Genomic DNA, 17520 nt, shown 5'->3' with positions numbered 1-17520 from the left:
GGGAGTCTTCTCTAGAGTATTATTATTATTATTATTATTAGCATTTGTATAGCGCTACCAGACGCATGCAGCGCTGAACACCTGATGCAAAGAGCAGCCCTTACACTTTGGAATGCACTCCCTGAAAGGCTTCCTTTAATACAAGACTATCTCTACTTCAAGAAGCAGGTGAAAGTTTGGCTCTTCACCCAGGCTTTAATGGAAGAAGTAACTAGCTTGTTAGTCATACACACACACACACACACACACACACACACACACACAGGGAGTGACACTGGCTGCACTTACTATAGCAAGACATGTTTATCCACTCCTACCCTAGCCAAGATACTATTCAAGCACTTTTCAGACCTCGTGCAACTTTTTTTTTTAGTCCCCTTATTTTCTAATCTTATCTATTTGTATGTTCCATCTTTGCTTACACCCTATGCTGTCTATTAAAATGTTTTATTGTGTTTTGTGTTGGTATTGTAAGAACTTAAGAACATAAGAACAGCCATACTGGGTCAGACCAGTGGTCCATCTAGTCCAGTTTCCTGCCTCCAGCAGTGGCCAATCCAGGTCACAAGTACCTGGCAGAAACTCAAAAAGTAGCACCATTCAATGCTACCAATCCCAGCACAAGCAGTGGCTTCCCTCATGTCCATCTCAACAGCAGACTATGGACTTTTCCTCCAGGAACTTGTCCAAACCTTGAATGAATTCCTTCAAAAAGGCGGTAAATAAATCCTAATAAATAAATAAATCTAGCCCTTAGTGAAAATTACCCCCATGATGTGATGTGTATTTATTTTTTTCTTGACAACATTTTTTTTTTTAATCTTACAAGGATGAGAACTGTTTCCCAATCTATGAACAAGACTCATCTCGTTGGTTGTTAGTGATGGAGAGAATAATTTTAAAAAGTAATGAGCCTGGAAAGAGAATCATTATGAGGCCCGTTTACTAAACTGCACTAAAAGTTTACAGTTGCTGGGCGGCAATAGACAACATTAAGGTATGATAACTGCAGAACCTCTGTGTTACCTGGGGGTGTTCCCCAGTGGCGTAGCCAAGGGTGGGCCTGGGTGGGCCCAGGCCCACTCGGTAGCAGCACAGCTATGATGTGGCTGGCAGGGATTCTCAAACCCCAGCAGCTGAAAACTCTCAACAAAGGTCCCTTCTGCGTACCTTGTAAATAGCAGATCTTCGTCTGCAACAAGCAGCGACTAATATATACTACTCGCACTGACCCCACAGCCTTCCCTCTGACATATTCCCGCCTATGCGGAAACAGGAAGTTACATCAGGGAGAAGGCTGTGGGGCCAACATGAGCAGTGTGTTTTAGTTGCTGTTCGCTGCTGGTGAAAATCTGCTATTTAAAAGGTATGCGGGAGAGGGGGGATGTTTGAGACACCACATGGCATGCAAGTGAGAGAAGGAGAGGCCAAATCATCTGTGGGATGGGACAGGGTTCTTCTGCCCATCCATCTTTGGCCCAGGCCCACCCAAAATTGGGTGTCTGGCTACGCCCCTGGTGTTCCCAGCTTTCAACCCTGCAATCAATGCAGAGAAAACCGCATATAATGTGATGAAGTTATCTATATCTCTTGAGATGGTATTAACTGCTGCTCTTGAATGGAGTGGAATAGGTAAATGTGAATTGATTGCTTGTTCTTAGAAAAAGTACAAAGACCGGAGGATAGTCCATGAACTGACATAATAGTACATTTTAAACAAATAGGAGAAATTCTTTTTTCATTCAATGTATAGTTAAGCTCTGGAACTCATCGATGGAGCAAGTGTTAGAAGCAGCTATTGCCGCTGGGTTTTAAAAAGGTTTGGACAAATTCCTGGAGGAAAAGTCCATAAGCTATTATTAATGTAGACCAGGGGGAAGCCACTGCTTATCTTTGGAATTAAATAGCATGGAATCTTGCTTCTTTTTGGGACTCTGCCAGGCATTTGCGACCGGGACTGGCCGCTGTTGAAGAAACAGGATACTAGGCTAAATGGACCCTTGGCTTGACCCAGGAGGGCATTTTGTATGTTCTTAACAGTTAACATGTGGTAACCACCTCCACGTTAACTGTAAGGCACATTCCTTGCCCGTTTCACATCCCCTTTCATGTTTAACATAGGAATTACCACATACAAACTGCTTTTCAGCTCTAAGACCCCCCTATAGGATTTATCTTCACTGCTTAGTATCTACATATCCAATATGCTAAATTTAGCTTGCTAAAACAAATGACTAAGCTTTACTGAAATGAGGCTCTTGCACTCAGCTGTTGTAAACGGAGATCTCAAGGTTATGCTGTTTGTTATCTAGGGATGGGGCCTGAGTTCAGTCATGGCCTGGCAGTTTCTAAATGTTTGCTTAGTATTAGCTGGTCATGGACCCAATGTAACTTCTATTGAATATTAACAGACATCAGGGAAGCTTCTAACAAAACACGGCCACGCTCTGGAGAAAATCCTCCTGCCCTTCAGCCACGTTCTAATCAGCTCTGGAGAAGCATCCTGCCCCGTGATGGTTTAATTAGCTCTGAAACTGGGCCACATTTTCTAACTGCATTTCCGAAGGATGTACCTTGGCTGTAGGCAAAGATCTCGGCTTCTGCAGTTCTGCACATGCTGAGTTTGCCACGGAATCTCCAATTTAACATTTTTTTTCTAGTAAAAATAAATCACTATTTTACACTCCTAATTGAGAAACAAGTACAAATAGCTTGGAATATTAGCGTTAGAACATTCCTTCTCCATATATCAATTCTGCTTGAGCAGATTTAGCATAATGGCTGATATGCACAAAGGGGCCCTTTTACTGAGCCACGTGGTGCCTATTAGGGACATAATCGAAAAAGAAGGGTGCCCATCTTTCGACACAAATCGGGAGATGGACGTCCTTTTCTCAGGGTCGCCCAAATCGGCATAATCGAAAGCCGATTTTGCGTGCCCTCAACTGCAGTCTGTCGCGGGGACGACCAAAGTTCACGGGGGCGTGTCGGAGGCGTAGCGAAGGCGGGACTGGGGCGTGCTTAAGAGATGGGCGTCCTCGACCGATAATGGAAAAAAGAAGGGCGTCCCTAACGAGCATTTGGTCGACTTTGTCCATTTTTTTCAAAACCAAGCCTCAAAAAGGTGCCCAAACTGACCAGATGACCACCGGAGGGAATCGGGGATGACCTCCCCTTACTCACCCAGGGGTCCCCCACCCTCTCCCACCCTCAAAAAAATTAAAAACGTTTTTTTTGCCAGCCTCAAATGTCATACCCAGCTCCCTGACAGCAGTATGCAGATCCCTGGAGCAGTTTTAGTGGCTGCAGTGCACTTCAGGCAGGTGGACCCAGGCCCATCCCCCCCTACCTGTTACACTTGTGCTGGTAAATGTGAGCCCTTCAAAACCCACCCAAAACCCACTGTACCCACATGTAAATGCCCCCCTTCACCCCTTAGGTCTATGGTAGTGGTGCACAGTTGTGGGGAGTGGGTTTTGGGGGGGTAGGGGGGTCAGCACCAAAGGTAAGGGAGCTATGCTCCTGGGAGCAATTTGTGAAGTCCACTGCAGTGCCCCCTAGGGTGCCCGGTTGGTGTTCTGGCATATCAGGGGGCCAGTGCACTACGAATGCTGGCTCCTCCCATGACCAAATGCCTTGGATTTGGTCGTTTTTGAGATGGGTGTCCTGGTTTCCATTATGGCCGAAAACCGGGGACGACCATCTCTAAGGTCGACCATCTCAACATTTAGGTCGACCATCTCTAAGGTCGACCTAAATGTTGAGATTTGGGCGTCCCCGACTGTATTATCAAAATGAAAGATGGACGCCCATCTTGTTTGCATAATACGGGTTTCCCCGCCCCTTTGCGGCGGCGTCCTTACAGATGAGCACCCTTAGAGATGGTCGTCCCTGTTCGATTATTCCCCTCCATGTGCGCCCAATGTGTGCCAATTTGGAACTACTGCCTGGCTACTGCATGGCCCGAGTGGTAATTTAGTTTTTTACGCGTGTCCAGTACGCACGCTGGAAAATATATTTTATTTTCCAGCACACGGCGCTACCCGGGTAGTAATCGGCATTGTATGAATGCTGATGATTACCGCCCGGTTAATGTGTGAGACCTTACTGCTAAGTGAATGGGTGACGGTAAGGTCTCAGGCCCAAAATGGATGTGTGCCACTTTTCATTTTGCTGCACGTCCATTTTCTGCGGTTTAAAGATAACTGGCTAAGTCAATATTCAGACTAAAGGAATCCTGTTCAGAAGAAATGGATCCTCAGAAGCTTAGCAGAGATTGGGGGGGCAGCACTGGTGGTTAGGAGGCGGAGCTAGTGGTTGGGAGGCGGGGCTAGTGCTGGGCAGACTACTACGGTCTGTGCCCTGAAAATGGTAGATACAAATCTAGGTCAGGTATACATATAAAGTAGCACATATGAGTTTATCTTGTTGGGCAGACTGGATGGACCGTACAGGTCTTTTTCTGCCATCACCTACTATGTTACTATGTAGCCGGTTATCTTTAAACTGGCCAAAGATATCTTATGTTTTCACATGGCCAAAAATGGCTGCTAATCCGATTTTAAAAATTAGCTGTGGATCCCGCCTTGTTCTATAATTACAGCTATTTTCTAGCTGCTAACTGAGGATATTCAGCCGGTTAAGCGCTATTTAACCCATTCTGGCCGGTTAAATATCACTGAATATCAGGGGTAAGTCTTTGCTAAAGACTTGGCTGTTAATACAGGCCTATGACTTTTGACTCGGGTTTGACGACTTCTGAATCCCAACACTTTAGGTTAATTCATGTATTTTGCCTTTCCTATTTTTAATTGTAGTTCCTTTTTTAAATTTAATTAGTGTGTACATCACTTCGCTCTGCAAGTCAGTTGAGGCGGTATAGCAATTTACTAATACAAATAACCCGCCCCATATCAGGCTATGCAATTACAGCCTAATTCTATACAAAGCAATAAAAATTGTGTGCGGAATTTAATTGAATAACGAGCTAATTAGCGCTGATATTGGCTTTTTAATAGCAATTATTAGCACTAATTAGAATTAATTAAAATATACGCATGTAAATTTGGGTGCAGGATCCTTGCCTAAATTTTACACATGAGTCAAAAAAGAGGGCGTGGAAATAGGAAAGTCATCCCTTTCAGTTACATATGTAATTATAGAACAAGGCGGGATCCACAGCTAATTTAGGCATGAGCATTTGAACCGTGTTTCCATTGGTGTAAATGGCCACGCCTAAATGTAGTCACAGTTCCCGGGCATAAGCGATATTCTATAAGACATGCCTAACTTTAAGCATAGTTTATAGAATTTTCTTTTCGGCGATAATTTTTTTAGAGCCATATATAGAATTTAGGGGTTCCTTTTCTAAGCAGTGGCAAAAAGTGGTCAGCGGTAGTGTAGGCGCGTGTTTTTGGCATGCGCCAGGCCAGTTTTTTCTGCGTCTGGGAAAGGGGCTCTTTTTTCCAAATGGGATCGGAAAAGGGCCTGTGGTAACATTTTTGTAGTGCTGGTGTTACCCAGTTACCGCTGCTCGGTTTCCACTAGGTTAGCACGGGAGCCCTTACCACCACCTCACAGGGCCGCCGAGAGACTGGGCCAGGCCCGGGACAAGGCCGCCCCCAGGGCCCCCCCCCACCCGAGGTCGCCGGGCCCCCCCTCCACCCGCCACCGGGCCCTCTCTCCACCCCCGGGCCCTCTGCACTGACCTTAAGTGCCTCACCTTCGAAAGCGCAGCAAGCAGCGGCAGACCACTCCTTCCTTCCGTGCCCTGCCCTCGCGGAAGTTACGTCAGGCGAGGGCAGTACACGGAAGGAAGGAGTCGCCTGCCGCTGCTTGCTGCGCTTTCAAAGGTGAGATGCTTAAGTTCAATGCCAGGGAGCGACAGAGGGCAGGCGGGCCGGACTGCGGCGGCAGGTCCGGGCCCCCCCCCCCCCAGAGGCCCGGGCCCGGGGAATTTTGTCCCCCCTGTCTCCCCCTCTCGGCAGCCCTGCCACCTCAATGGGTGACAGTAAATGCTTCTCCGGAAATGGCTGCGTGACATGCTTCACTTGCTGCACGGCCATATCCTGAAAAAAAAAAAGAAAGACTTGCCTTTTACCTGCTGCGGTAAATGAGGGCCTCAGTGTGCTTCAAAAACAAGTACCGATGCAGGTGCAGGCCCCCTTTTGCCATATCTTCATAAAAAGGGTCCTTAGGCACTAAGAACAAGTGTGAATGACCAGAATTCTAGCACATACATGAAGAAACTCAAATAATCCAGCAATGTGTACTATTCTAAATAAGGTGACAGTGGCACATAGTTTGAAGGTGGGCAGATTCTGGGCAGAGTACACAGTTATGCGTGTAAATTCTAGAATGCTGTCATTCATGTGCATTTTTTTTTTGCCTATTTTATTTATTTATTTGGATTTTGGTCACACCTTTTATCAGTAGTAGCTCAAGGTGAGTTACATTCAGGTACTCTGGATATTTCTCTGTCCCAGGAGGGCTCACAATCTAAGTTTGTACCTGAGGCAATGGAGGGTTAAGTGACTTGCCCAAGATCACAAGGAACAGCAGTGGGATTTGAATTGGCCACCTCTGGATTGCTCTAACCACTAGGGCATTCCTCCACTCTAGATGTGAGCATTTAAAACAGCTCTATGGCTGACGTAAGACGTAAGTGGTTGCACCAAAAATTATATGCGTGTATTTGTACTGCTTCTTTCTTTTATAAAACAGACTCTAGATAGGCACTTTCTTGGCTCCAAAATAGGTGCATTGTTATAGAATTGCCCTCATAGTACATAGTTTCAGTGTGCACTGTAATCATTTCAAAATGTTCAGCTGATTTGAACTTCTGATTTCTGCTCTATAATCTGTATACAAGAATTCCTATGTAGACTAGTATAAAGCAATCAACAATCATTTTAGCCACCGGGCTTTGAACTCTTTGGGGTTAAGAGGGTTCTAGATGCCATATTAAATTAAATAAAAATATTTGCCAGCCATTTTCAGTTCTTTTTGAAATAGATTTCCCTATGTTGAATGGGAAGGGTAAAGTAAATCCACTTAGGCTGTGACAAAGATAATATTTTGGAAACTCACCTTCCTTCTTCATACCAGCTCGGAAGCATTTTCTTAACCTGCAGTATCGACACTGGTTTCTTTTGTCTTTATCCACAATGCACTGCCTGCTAAACCTAGGACAGCAGGGAGAAAAGTGTGGATTATGGGAACGTGACAGTACAGTAGTAACGTTTAGGCATGTCCTGCATTTTGAAAATAGTGCGGAAACATCAACCAAGGGACCCTTTTACAAACCTGAACTAAGCATTTAACATGTGAATTAGTGCAGCCTAACTGCTGGCACATCAGGTAACCATCAGGATGCACTAACCCCTGGATTCTACATCTGGCACCCAAAGTTGGGGGCGCGCATCCGAGATGCTCGTGCAAATAAATTGGATAATGAGCTCTGAACCATCAAAAATTGGGTGCTAACAATCAATTCATTTTGGTTACTTTATCGCATTGTCATTATTGGAACGCTTTTCACTACCCTTGATTTCAGCACCTGAAATGTATTGATTACCGATTTTATTCTAATTTACTGTGTACTCTATATACTCTGATTGGAACATTCTTCTGTATTTCTGATTCCGGAAATGGCGATCGCCACTACGGTGTTTGTAAGCCACATTGAGCCTGCAAAGAGGTGGGAAAATGTGGGATATAAATGCAGAAAATAAATAAATAAAATAAATCAATTATTGATGCTAATTGGTACTCATTAAAATGTACATGCACACCTGGATGCATTGCTATTCTGTAAGGCACCGTACCTAACTCCCACAGCGCATATCTCGGAGTGTGGCCGTGGGCTTGTCAGGGGCATTCTGAAATGTTGCAAGCGGAATTACAGAATACTGCCTAACTGCGTCTAACTTGGGAGCCAGCATTTACACCAGGTTTCAGCAGGCGTAAGTGTGGCATCCAAAAGTTAGGCATAGGATCCACGGTAAACGCTATTTTATATCAGGCACGTACCCTCTATAGAACAGCGCTTAGCACTGAATTTTTTCAGTGCCCAAGTTTCGATGTGTTTTATTGAATTCCCTCCTAGGACTAGATTCTATTCATGGTACCTAAAAAATCAGCACCCAAAAATTTTCCATCCAGGCGTATTCTAGAAACAGTGCAAGAATATGTCTAGCAGGTTTACAGAATACACCTAGTGGCCATGCCATTAGGTACATCCATTTACGCCAAGTAAAACTGCATGCAAATATTTGGAATGCCCATGAAACCACCCATTTCACGCCCATGGCCATGCCTCCTTTTTGGCAGCGGACATTAGAATTTGTGCGCACCACTTTACAGAATAGTCTTAGCCAGTAGCATGCATAAATTCTAATTCATTCCAATTAGTGGTGATAATTGGTTAACATCCAGTTCTCTGTGCTGATTAATTAGTTAACCAATTAGGTCATGCACATTATTGTAGAATATGCCTTGAGTTCTGCATGGAACTTTCTGTAATGTGATGCGCATAAGTTCTAAGTTGCACGGTTGAAAAGGGGACGTGGCCATGGACGTGGAATGAGTGGGTTGTGGGCATTTCTAAAATCTGTGTGTTGCTATAGAATAACCCTGTCCATGCCTAATTTAGGTGTCAGCATTTCCACCATGCGGACAGGTGCGTGGCGTATTCTACAAAAAGCGTGGAAATTTGGTGGCCTATTTTTTTGCTGGCAATTTTTTTAGGCATGAAATATAGAATCTAGCCCATGAAGTGCAGAATTTTGCTATTGAGATACGAGTGTAATGTATACAGTGCTTCTTTTCTAGCAAAAAAGGTGCTGGTACTCAAATGCTAGGCCACCCTTCAAGGGTGGGGTGATCACTGAGGGATCCACCCCACAATAGCCAGGCCCCCTGCAACCAGTCACAGAAACCTATGACAAGGCAGAATTGGTGTGTAGAGCCTGAGCTCTTTCATTAAAACTTGGGGTCCTTGGGTCAATTTTAGCAGACAATGGAAAAGGTGCCGGTACTCAGTACCCCCAAGTACCCCCACAAAAAAAGCCCTGAATGTATAGTAATTCTATAACTTATGCATTTAAATAGAAGGCAGGTTGACATCTGGTCTCCAGAAATATGATTGTGAAATTGAAAGCTAAGTAATTTAGTATACTATGAAATTATGAAATGCTATGTGCAATAAGCTGAAGAAGTTTAATATTATCTATAATCGATCAAAGGAAATAAGAGATAAATAAGAAATAAGAAAAGAAAAAAGAAAAAAAAAAGTTGAAAATATATAATTAAGGATTGATGAGGATTGCGTTACACCCCTTTTGACATATGCTAGGCTCATTTAGACTTATTAGGGGAAGGTGCGCTGATCTGATAGATCCTTTTAAGAACGCTAGGTTTCCTGAATACAGCGGACTGTGTTTGAAAGAAATATTGATGGAATTATAGATTGAAGTAGAGCATATCTTGAATAGATTGGCTCCACCCTTGTGCATGCCCCCTTGCAAATATGCTCTATCCAATGTATTGAAAAAGCACCAAAACAGTAGAGGATGACACACGACTCGCAGGTCGGGAGTTGCTGAGAAAACCACTTTCTTATAGCACCAGCAAAAAGACCCGACATGGGTCTGTGTTTCGACCGGTAAACCACCTGCTTCAGGGGTCACGTACAAACACTCTGCAATCACTGTAGTGTGTTGTACTTGGAATGACTCATCTCAACTTCATCTGAAAAAGGCGTGAGCCAAATCTTAATAAATAAATGTATGCCTAATAAATAAATAAATGTAATTAAGTTTGAAACTAGGCCCTTTCTGAATGAGTGAGTCCATCTGTAGCACAGAATCCTGCTCTTACCTGCAGGAATACATGTGATTTTTCCTAACACTTCTTCGGAAGAAACCTTTGCACCCATCACAGCTTGAAGCTCCATAGTGTTTTCCAGTAGCTCTGTCACCACAGATTGCACACAATGAGCCAATGCCAATGGTATTTGAGGTGGTGATATTTGCTGTTTCTGAAGGAGATGCATCTGTGAACACCAAAGGGAGAAGACAGACATTTTGAAAAAGTCCAATTAGACTGTAACAGGGGAGTTTTAAAAAAGCATTTCTGTATGCAAAGCAGAAAAATAGGCTAGGTACATTACGTAACATCATAGACACAGCCTGCACTTGTGTAAATTTACCTGGACTGAACTGAAGTGTTCCTAGAGGTGGGGTTGGGAAGCAGTTACATAGTAACATAGTAAATGATGGCATATAAAGACCTGTATGGTCCATCCAGTCTGCCCAACAAGATAAACTGATAATACATGATATGCAATACTTTATATGTATACCTGAGTTTGATTTGTCCTTGCCATTCTCAGGGCACAGACCGTAGAAGTCTTCCCAGCACTGTTCTTGTACTAAAAGTTCTGAAGATTCTGGAATCCTAAAGAGCTACAAGATTCTGGAATCCCAATTAGTAGCAACATTCCATGTAGAACCCCAAAGAGTAACATGGTAACACAGTAAATGACGTCAGATAAATTCCTGAACGGTCCATCCAGTCTGCCCAACAAGATAAATTCATTTTACTTGATATGCGATACCTTTCTATATATACCCGAGTTTGATTTGTCCTTGCCATTCTCAGGGCACAGACCGTAGAAGTCTGCCCAGCACTGTTCTTGTACTAAAAGTTCTGAAGTTAAGATCAAAGCACTTTAAAACTTACACTCCAGTCTATTCAGTCACGATCAGGGCACAGACCACAGAAGTTTGCTCAGCACTGGTTTTGCTTCCCAGTTACTGGCGTCACCACCCAATTTCCGCTAAGATTACGCAGATCCATTCCTTCTAAACAGGATTCCTTTGTGTTTATCCCACACATATCTGAATTCCATTAGCGTTTTCATCTCCACCACCTCCCGCAGGAGGGCATTCCATGTATCCACCACCCTTTCTGTGAAAAAATACTTCCTGACATTACTCCTGAGCCTGCCCCCCTTCAACCTCAATTCATGTCCTCTAGTTAGACTTTAAAAAATATGGGGCCAACATTCAGACCACGGGAGGCAGGCCCAGCTAACTCCTGAGGTTGGCGCTGAGCTCGGATATGCAATGACGGGCCATTTCTGGTGACCAGCATTGAATATCTGGTTTATTTTTACTACTACTACTACTCATCATTTCTATAACGCTACTAGATGTACGCAGCGTTGTACACCTGAACATGAAGAGACAGTCCCTGCTCGACAGAGCTTACAATCTAATTAGGACAGACAAACAGGACAAACAAGAGATAAGGGAATATTAAAGTGAGGATGATAAAATAAGGGTTCTGAACAAGTGAATAAGGGTTAGGAGTTAAAAGCAGCATCAAAAAGGTGGGCTTTTAGCTTAGATTTGAAGACGGCCAGAGATGGAGCTTGACGTACCGGCTCAGGAAGTCTATTCCAGGCATATGGTGCAGCAAGATAAAAGGAACAGAGTCTGGAGTTAGCTGTGGAGGAGAAGGGTGCAGATAAGAAAGATTTACCCAGTGAACGGAGTTCCCGGGGAGGAATGTAGGGAGAGATGAGAGTGAAGAGGTACTGAGGAGCTGCAGAGTGAATGCACTTATAGGTCAATAAGAGGAGTTTGAATTGTATGCGGAAACGGATAGGAAGCCAGTGAAGTGACTTGAGGAGAGGGCTAATATGAGCCCTCATTTTTAGCTGTTGTTTGGTGCTAGCCAGTTAAGTTTATAGTGGCCAAAGATAGGCCTGCTGTTTGGGCAGCCTGATTTTGCTGCCAAACTTAGCTGGTGATGTTCTGGATATTCACGGATAGATGGTTATATTGCATGATATCATTGGTTAGCTGCTAAGTGGGGGGGGGGGGGGGGGGGGATTCTATATATAACACCTTTAAAAATCTGCGCGGTAAACATTTCCACCTAGGCGTATTCTATAAGCAAAGCTTAGATGTACGTGCAGTATATAGAATACGCCTAGCTGGACCTCACTGCCATTAAAATTACGCACAGCCATTTACATCAACAAAAACCCGGTGTAAATCCCTGCGCGTAGATTTACAAGCACTGGGTCGTATTCTATAACAACGCGCATACATTTTGCAACGCTCATGCCTCTTTCTGCTTGCTTGCATTAAAATTTAGGCTACTCCTCCACTCACATCATTGGACACTGGATTTGTGCTGCTGGACAGCGGATTTTTGCCGACGGAGCCTTCAGTTCATTTGACACTAGGTTTCAGCTCCTGAATGTAGCAGACAACAGTTGTCCATTTTGAAAACGGTTGCGCAATACGGCCGAACTGTTTGATGGAAGAGCACAGCAGAGCAGTTCAAAGCTGTCCTGCCTTGCAGAGCGGAAGAAAATTGCACAACACCTCTGGGAACAATAACTACCCATCGCCTGCATTTTTAACTTCTTATTGTCATGAACATTGGATTCCTTATGGACCAGTGCCACATTCTGTAATGGACTTAGATACAAATCTACTTATGCATCTTTTCTTACATAAGTACACAACTGTAGAACGCTTTGCCCAAAGCTGTAAGATCTATCCGTAACCACCTTAACGTCAGGAAAATACTGAAAACCATCCTGTTTAAGAAGGCTTATCCCCCTGATCCAGATTAACTTTTTACTTCCTGCGACACAACTAAATATGGACAAAACTAGACTTTTATTACCACCCCCTCTTCATTCCTTGTATCTTATACTTATGTTTCTTATCATGCTTTCTACTTCATTATTTATTTATTTATTTATTTGTAGCATTTGTATCCCACATTTTCCCACCAATTTGCAGGCTCAGTGTGGCTTACATTTGCCGTAATGGCGGATGCCATTTCCGGGTAACAGAATTACAAATGGTGTTGCGTTAAGGTGCGTACATACATAGTAACATAGATGGAACATAACATACATGGAACAGTTCATGGTCTATATATATACCATGTGTGTACATACATGGTAAGGAAGAATACATTATGCTATTGAACCGAAGCTTTATGGTATTGTGTAAGCCACATTGAGCCTGCAACTAAGTGGGAAAATGTGGGCTATAACTGTGTTAAATAAATAAATAAATTATTTTTTTCAGAGAACCAGCAATGCAAGGGAACAATACAGCTGACAAGATCCACCCCAGAAGCTAACTGCTTCCAGGGAAGAACCTACAGATAAGAAAGCTATTTCTAACCTCCTTGTAGTGTACTGCAGTTTAAAACGTTCAGACCTTGAGCTGAATTCTTAACACTGTGCCTGGAACACCATTCTAAGAGCAATATCAAGGAAGTTATACCTAGATCCTATACCGATGGTATTATACCCCACATAAAGTAGCGAAAATGTTTCCAGGCTCTTCGAATCAATGTTGGAGGGGATGTCAAGTGAGGGGGGATATGAAACATATATGGTGGTCATGCCCAAAGATACAACCGTATTGGCAGGAATGTCTTAAGTTATTGAAACAGATATTGGGTAAAGAATATCCACAAACACTGGACTACTGCTTGTTGCAATTTCGCCCTCCCGGACTTCTGACACCTCTTCACCGTTTGGCTTCCATGTTTTTAGGAGCGGCAAAGATTGCATTGGCGGCCGCCTGGAAGCAATCGCTGGCACCACCAATTGTCCAAGTTTTACATAAAATGGACTATATGTATCAAATGGCAAAGCTAACAGGGATGAAGAACAATCAGCTGCCCCAATTTACCAAAATATGGGACAAATATAAGCTTTGGAGATCCCAAGCGGGAATTGACTTAGATGCTCCGCAATTGATAATACCACGGAGGTGACATCACTTGGCAAACTCGGTCCTTTTTGTGGGCCCGAAGTATGGAGTATAAAAGCAGAGACACCACAGAGATCCATAGAAATATGAAGAGACTGGGGGGGGGGGGGGGGGGGGGGGGGAGGGGAGGAGGGAAGGGAAAGGGGATGTCTATAGGATGTATAAAGTGATGTCAAAGTTTGTATTTCTAAGTTGTTTATACACAAAAATAAAGTTTAAAAAAAAAAAAAAAAAAAGGAAGTTATACCTGACACACATCCCACAAAGGGAAGTGTCACCAGTTCAATACTGAAAATTCCATGCTGACAACATGCACAGCAGAGGTCATGGCGGAAAATACGGCAGTTTTTAACTCCAAGCTTAGGGCATCTAAGGGGTCCTTTTACAAAGGCGTGCTGAAAAATGGCTTGCGGTAGTGTAGGCGCGGGTTTTAGGACGTGCGCCGATCCATTTTTTAGCGCCCCTGTAAAGAAGGCCTTTTTAAAATTTTTTGGGCAAAAATGGACGTGCGGCAAAATCAGAATTACTGCACGTCCATTTTGGGTCTGAGTCCTTACCGCCAGCCATTGACCTAGCAGTAAAGAATCCAGGCGGTAATGACCTACGCGTTCCCGAAAATCAAAAATATTTTTCAGATGCGCGTATCGGATGCGCGCCAAAAATGAAATTACCGCAAGAGCCACGTGGTAGTCGGACGGTATCTCCATTTTGGCGCGCGTAGACGCTTACGCGGCTTAGTAAAAGGGCATCTAAAAGAGTGACCCAGGTGGTCCTTTAAGTTCACACGAAACAAAGAAGAAAGAAGCAAGGGGTAGCCCAATGAGGTTCCAACACATGGTGTTTATTATAAATCAATCAATTTCAAATTTAAAAAACCCATTACTCGATGTTGATTGATTTACAATAAACACCACATGTTGGAACGTCATTGGTCTTCCCCTTTCTTCTTCTTTGTTTTGTTTTGTTGTTTGGGGTACACGTCTGCTCTTCGTCTTGCTTTCTTGAAGTCCATACATCAGCTCTGGGTAATTCATATGCTGATCCAATGAAAGATATTACAGTGAGCAAAGAATCCACTGACACCAAGCTTAAGATTTTTTGATTAACCTCACTGCATATTTGTTTTGACTGAACTAGATTAAAATTAGGGTGTGCAGGACAAGAGTTTTCGTTTTGTTTAATTTCCTATGGGGCACTTTTATTAAAGGGCTTACTGCGTGGCAACCCAGAACTTCTGCCGGCCCAATCCTGGTGCCGGCGGTAATTCTAACCCTAGCACACACTATTTCCGGTCCTAGCAGAAATATTGGAAAAAATGTTTCCACAGGGGGCTACCCGACGGACAGTGTCATGTACTGCCCGGTTACTGCCAGGTAAGAGCTTCCCCAAAATGGCTGCGTGACATGTGCGAACTTACCGCACGGCCATTTCTTTTTTCCAACTTTTTTACCCGCTACGGTAAAAGGGGCCCTAGTGCACAGCAAAAACAGCGACCACCACTAGCGCATGACCCCTTTTTTCCGCAGCTTAGTAAAAGGGCCCCTTTGTCAATTATACTTTCATTTCATTTGGGTATTTAATTTTTGTTTTTCATTTTCAAGAGCAAGGCCACAGAAGGGGGAAATGCAATCTTAATGGCACCCAAAGTTAGTCACACTCAATAAATGTAATATTAGTGAATGTGAGAACAGTCCACCGCTGCTGCAATCAAACATTGTGGAGAAAAAGAAAGGTTAGAAAAAAATCTAGGTCTAACTGAGGCCGGGGCGTAGCCAGACCTTACAGTGGTAGGCGGCCAGAGCCCGAGGTTGGGGGCCCATTTTGAGTGCCGCCCCGTCGCCCCCCCCCACTGCCACGCCTCGCCTCCTCATCGCTCCCCCCGCAAAAACAAATATCTGTGCTGGTGGGGGTCCCCACTCCCCGCCAGCCGAAGCCTTCTTCAGCGCCGGTCTCCGGCGCAGCTGCGTTCGCTGCCCTGCTCTTCTTTCTTCTTGCTCCTCCTGTGCACACTGACGTTTCTTCTCAGTTTCATGTAAAGGAGCGTCAGCCCAGATGAAATTTGCGGGGGCCCAGGCCCCTGTGGCCCCCCGTAGCTACGCCACTGGCTTGATGGCTGGAGTGTTCTCTCTTCACTATTATTACATTTTTTGAGTTTGACTTGGTGACATTATAGAATTCTTCTGGTTTATAGAGCCCGAAGTTAGGCGTCAGGATGAGCCACAATTAAGGGCCCTTTTACTAAAGGGTTGGTGCGTGTCTAAGTGTTTAGCGGTTAAAGATAGACCTGCTATTTATGCGGCCTGTTTTACCCGCTAAACATAGCCTGAATATCCGAGTCTAACCGGCTATGTCTCACGATATAACCAGTTAGCAGCTAGCTGCTAACCGCCAGGGGCGTAGCTAGGTGGGGCCACGGGGGCATGGGCCCCCGCAGATTTAGCCCTGGCCCCCCTGCTTTCACCCTCTCGCCGCCGACCCTCCCCCGTCACATTCGACCTCCCCCGCCGCCGCCGTCAGGTACCTTTGCTGGCGGGGGTCCCCAACCCCAGCCAGCCGAAGTCCTCTTCAGCGCCGGTCTCCGAGTCTGGCGCGTTGCTGATCTGGATTCTGTTTCTGTGAGTCCTGACGTCCTGCACGTAGGAATGTGCAGGACGTCAGGACTCACAGAAACAGAATCCAGATCAGCGAACATGCTGAAGGGGACTTTAGCTGGCGGGGGTTGGGGACCCCCGCCAGCAAAGGTACCTGGTGGTGGTGGGGAAGGTTGGTGGTGGCGGCGGGGGGGGGGGGGGGGTCGAAAGGGACAGGGAGGGGCGCCAGTGTCGGTAGGCCTAAAATGTGCCCCCTCACCTTGGGCTCTGGTCCCCCCTCCTGCCAAAGTCTGGCTACGCCCCTGCTAACCGCGGATATTCAGAGGCAGATAATGGGTTACCTACCGGTGAATATATGCAGTTAGGTGCTAAAATGTTATTTAAGCGTCCAGGAGCTATTCCTGACCGGTTAAATAGTTTTGAATGTCGGGCAGATTGTACAGAAAAACAACTCATGTCTTATAACCTTCCATCAACATGTCTTAGTTCTAAAGGTTTGTTTAAAGCCTTGTGCAAAAGATCTGACATGTCTGAATGACACACTGAAAAAGCAACAGGTCTTTCCTGATAAGGACAAAATAACATTCTTTTATGCTCAGGTCACTGTGTACCAGCTCTTTTTACCTTTTTTCTCTGACACATGCTTTCTACTTTCTGATAGGGTTTCTCTTTTCTCCTGCAGGTTTTTCTTCTGACAGTCTTAGTATTTCTCAAACTAGTCTTGCACAGCCCTTAGCTAATTTGGTTTACAGGATATCCAGAATGAAACTGATATTCAAAGGCTTTAGCCTCCTAATTTTGGAGTCCTTTTACTAAGGTGCGATGAAGAATGGCCTGCGGTAGTGTAAGCATGGGGTTTGGGTGTGCGCAGAACAGTGGCGTAGCCACAGGTGGGCTTGGGTGGGCCCATTTATGGCTCAGGCCCACCCAACAGTAGCACATGTTTAGTGGTAACTGGTGGGAATCCCAAGCTCCTCCAGCTGAAGATTTCCCCCTGATGGTAGCGAAAACGCTACTCTCCATGACACCGACACCTGTGCATGCTCAGTTTTCAGTGCATGCCCGCTGCCAAGGTGGAAAGAAGCGTTTTCCCACCAGCTGAGATCATTTTT

At 44.7% G+C, this 17520-nt stretch overlaps 1 protein-coding gene across 2 annotated transcripts in view; it reads right to left on the bottom strand.

The window, feature by feature from the left end:
- HNF4A (hepatocyte nuclear factor 4 alpha) overlaps positions 1–17520 on the bottom strand; it is a 159023-nt gene that overhangs the window by 34690 nt on the left and 106813 nt on the right. For both annotated transcript variants that reach the window (XM_030211758.1, XM_030211757.1), the window contains exons 2-3: positions 9880–10054; positions 7090–7184 (exon numbers count right to left, since the gene is read on the bottom strand). In XM_030211758.1, the coding sequence (XP_030067618.1) occupies positions 7090–7184; positions 9880–10054 (270 nt within the window). The remainder of the gene's footprint in view (positions 1–7089; positions 7185–9879; positions 10055–17520) is intronic.

This window comes from Microcaecilia unicolor, chromosome 8, assembly GCF_901765095.1.
Source record: "Microcaecilia unicolor chromosome 8, aMicUni1.1, whole genome shotgun sequence".
NCBI lineage: Eukaryota > Metazoa > Chordata > Amphibia > Gymnophiona > Siphonopidae > Microcaecilia > Microcaecilia unicolor.
This window is presented reverse-complemented; position numbering and strand designations above follow the sequence as displayed.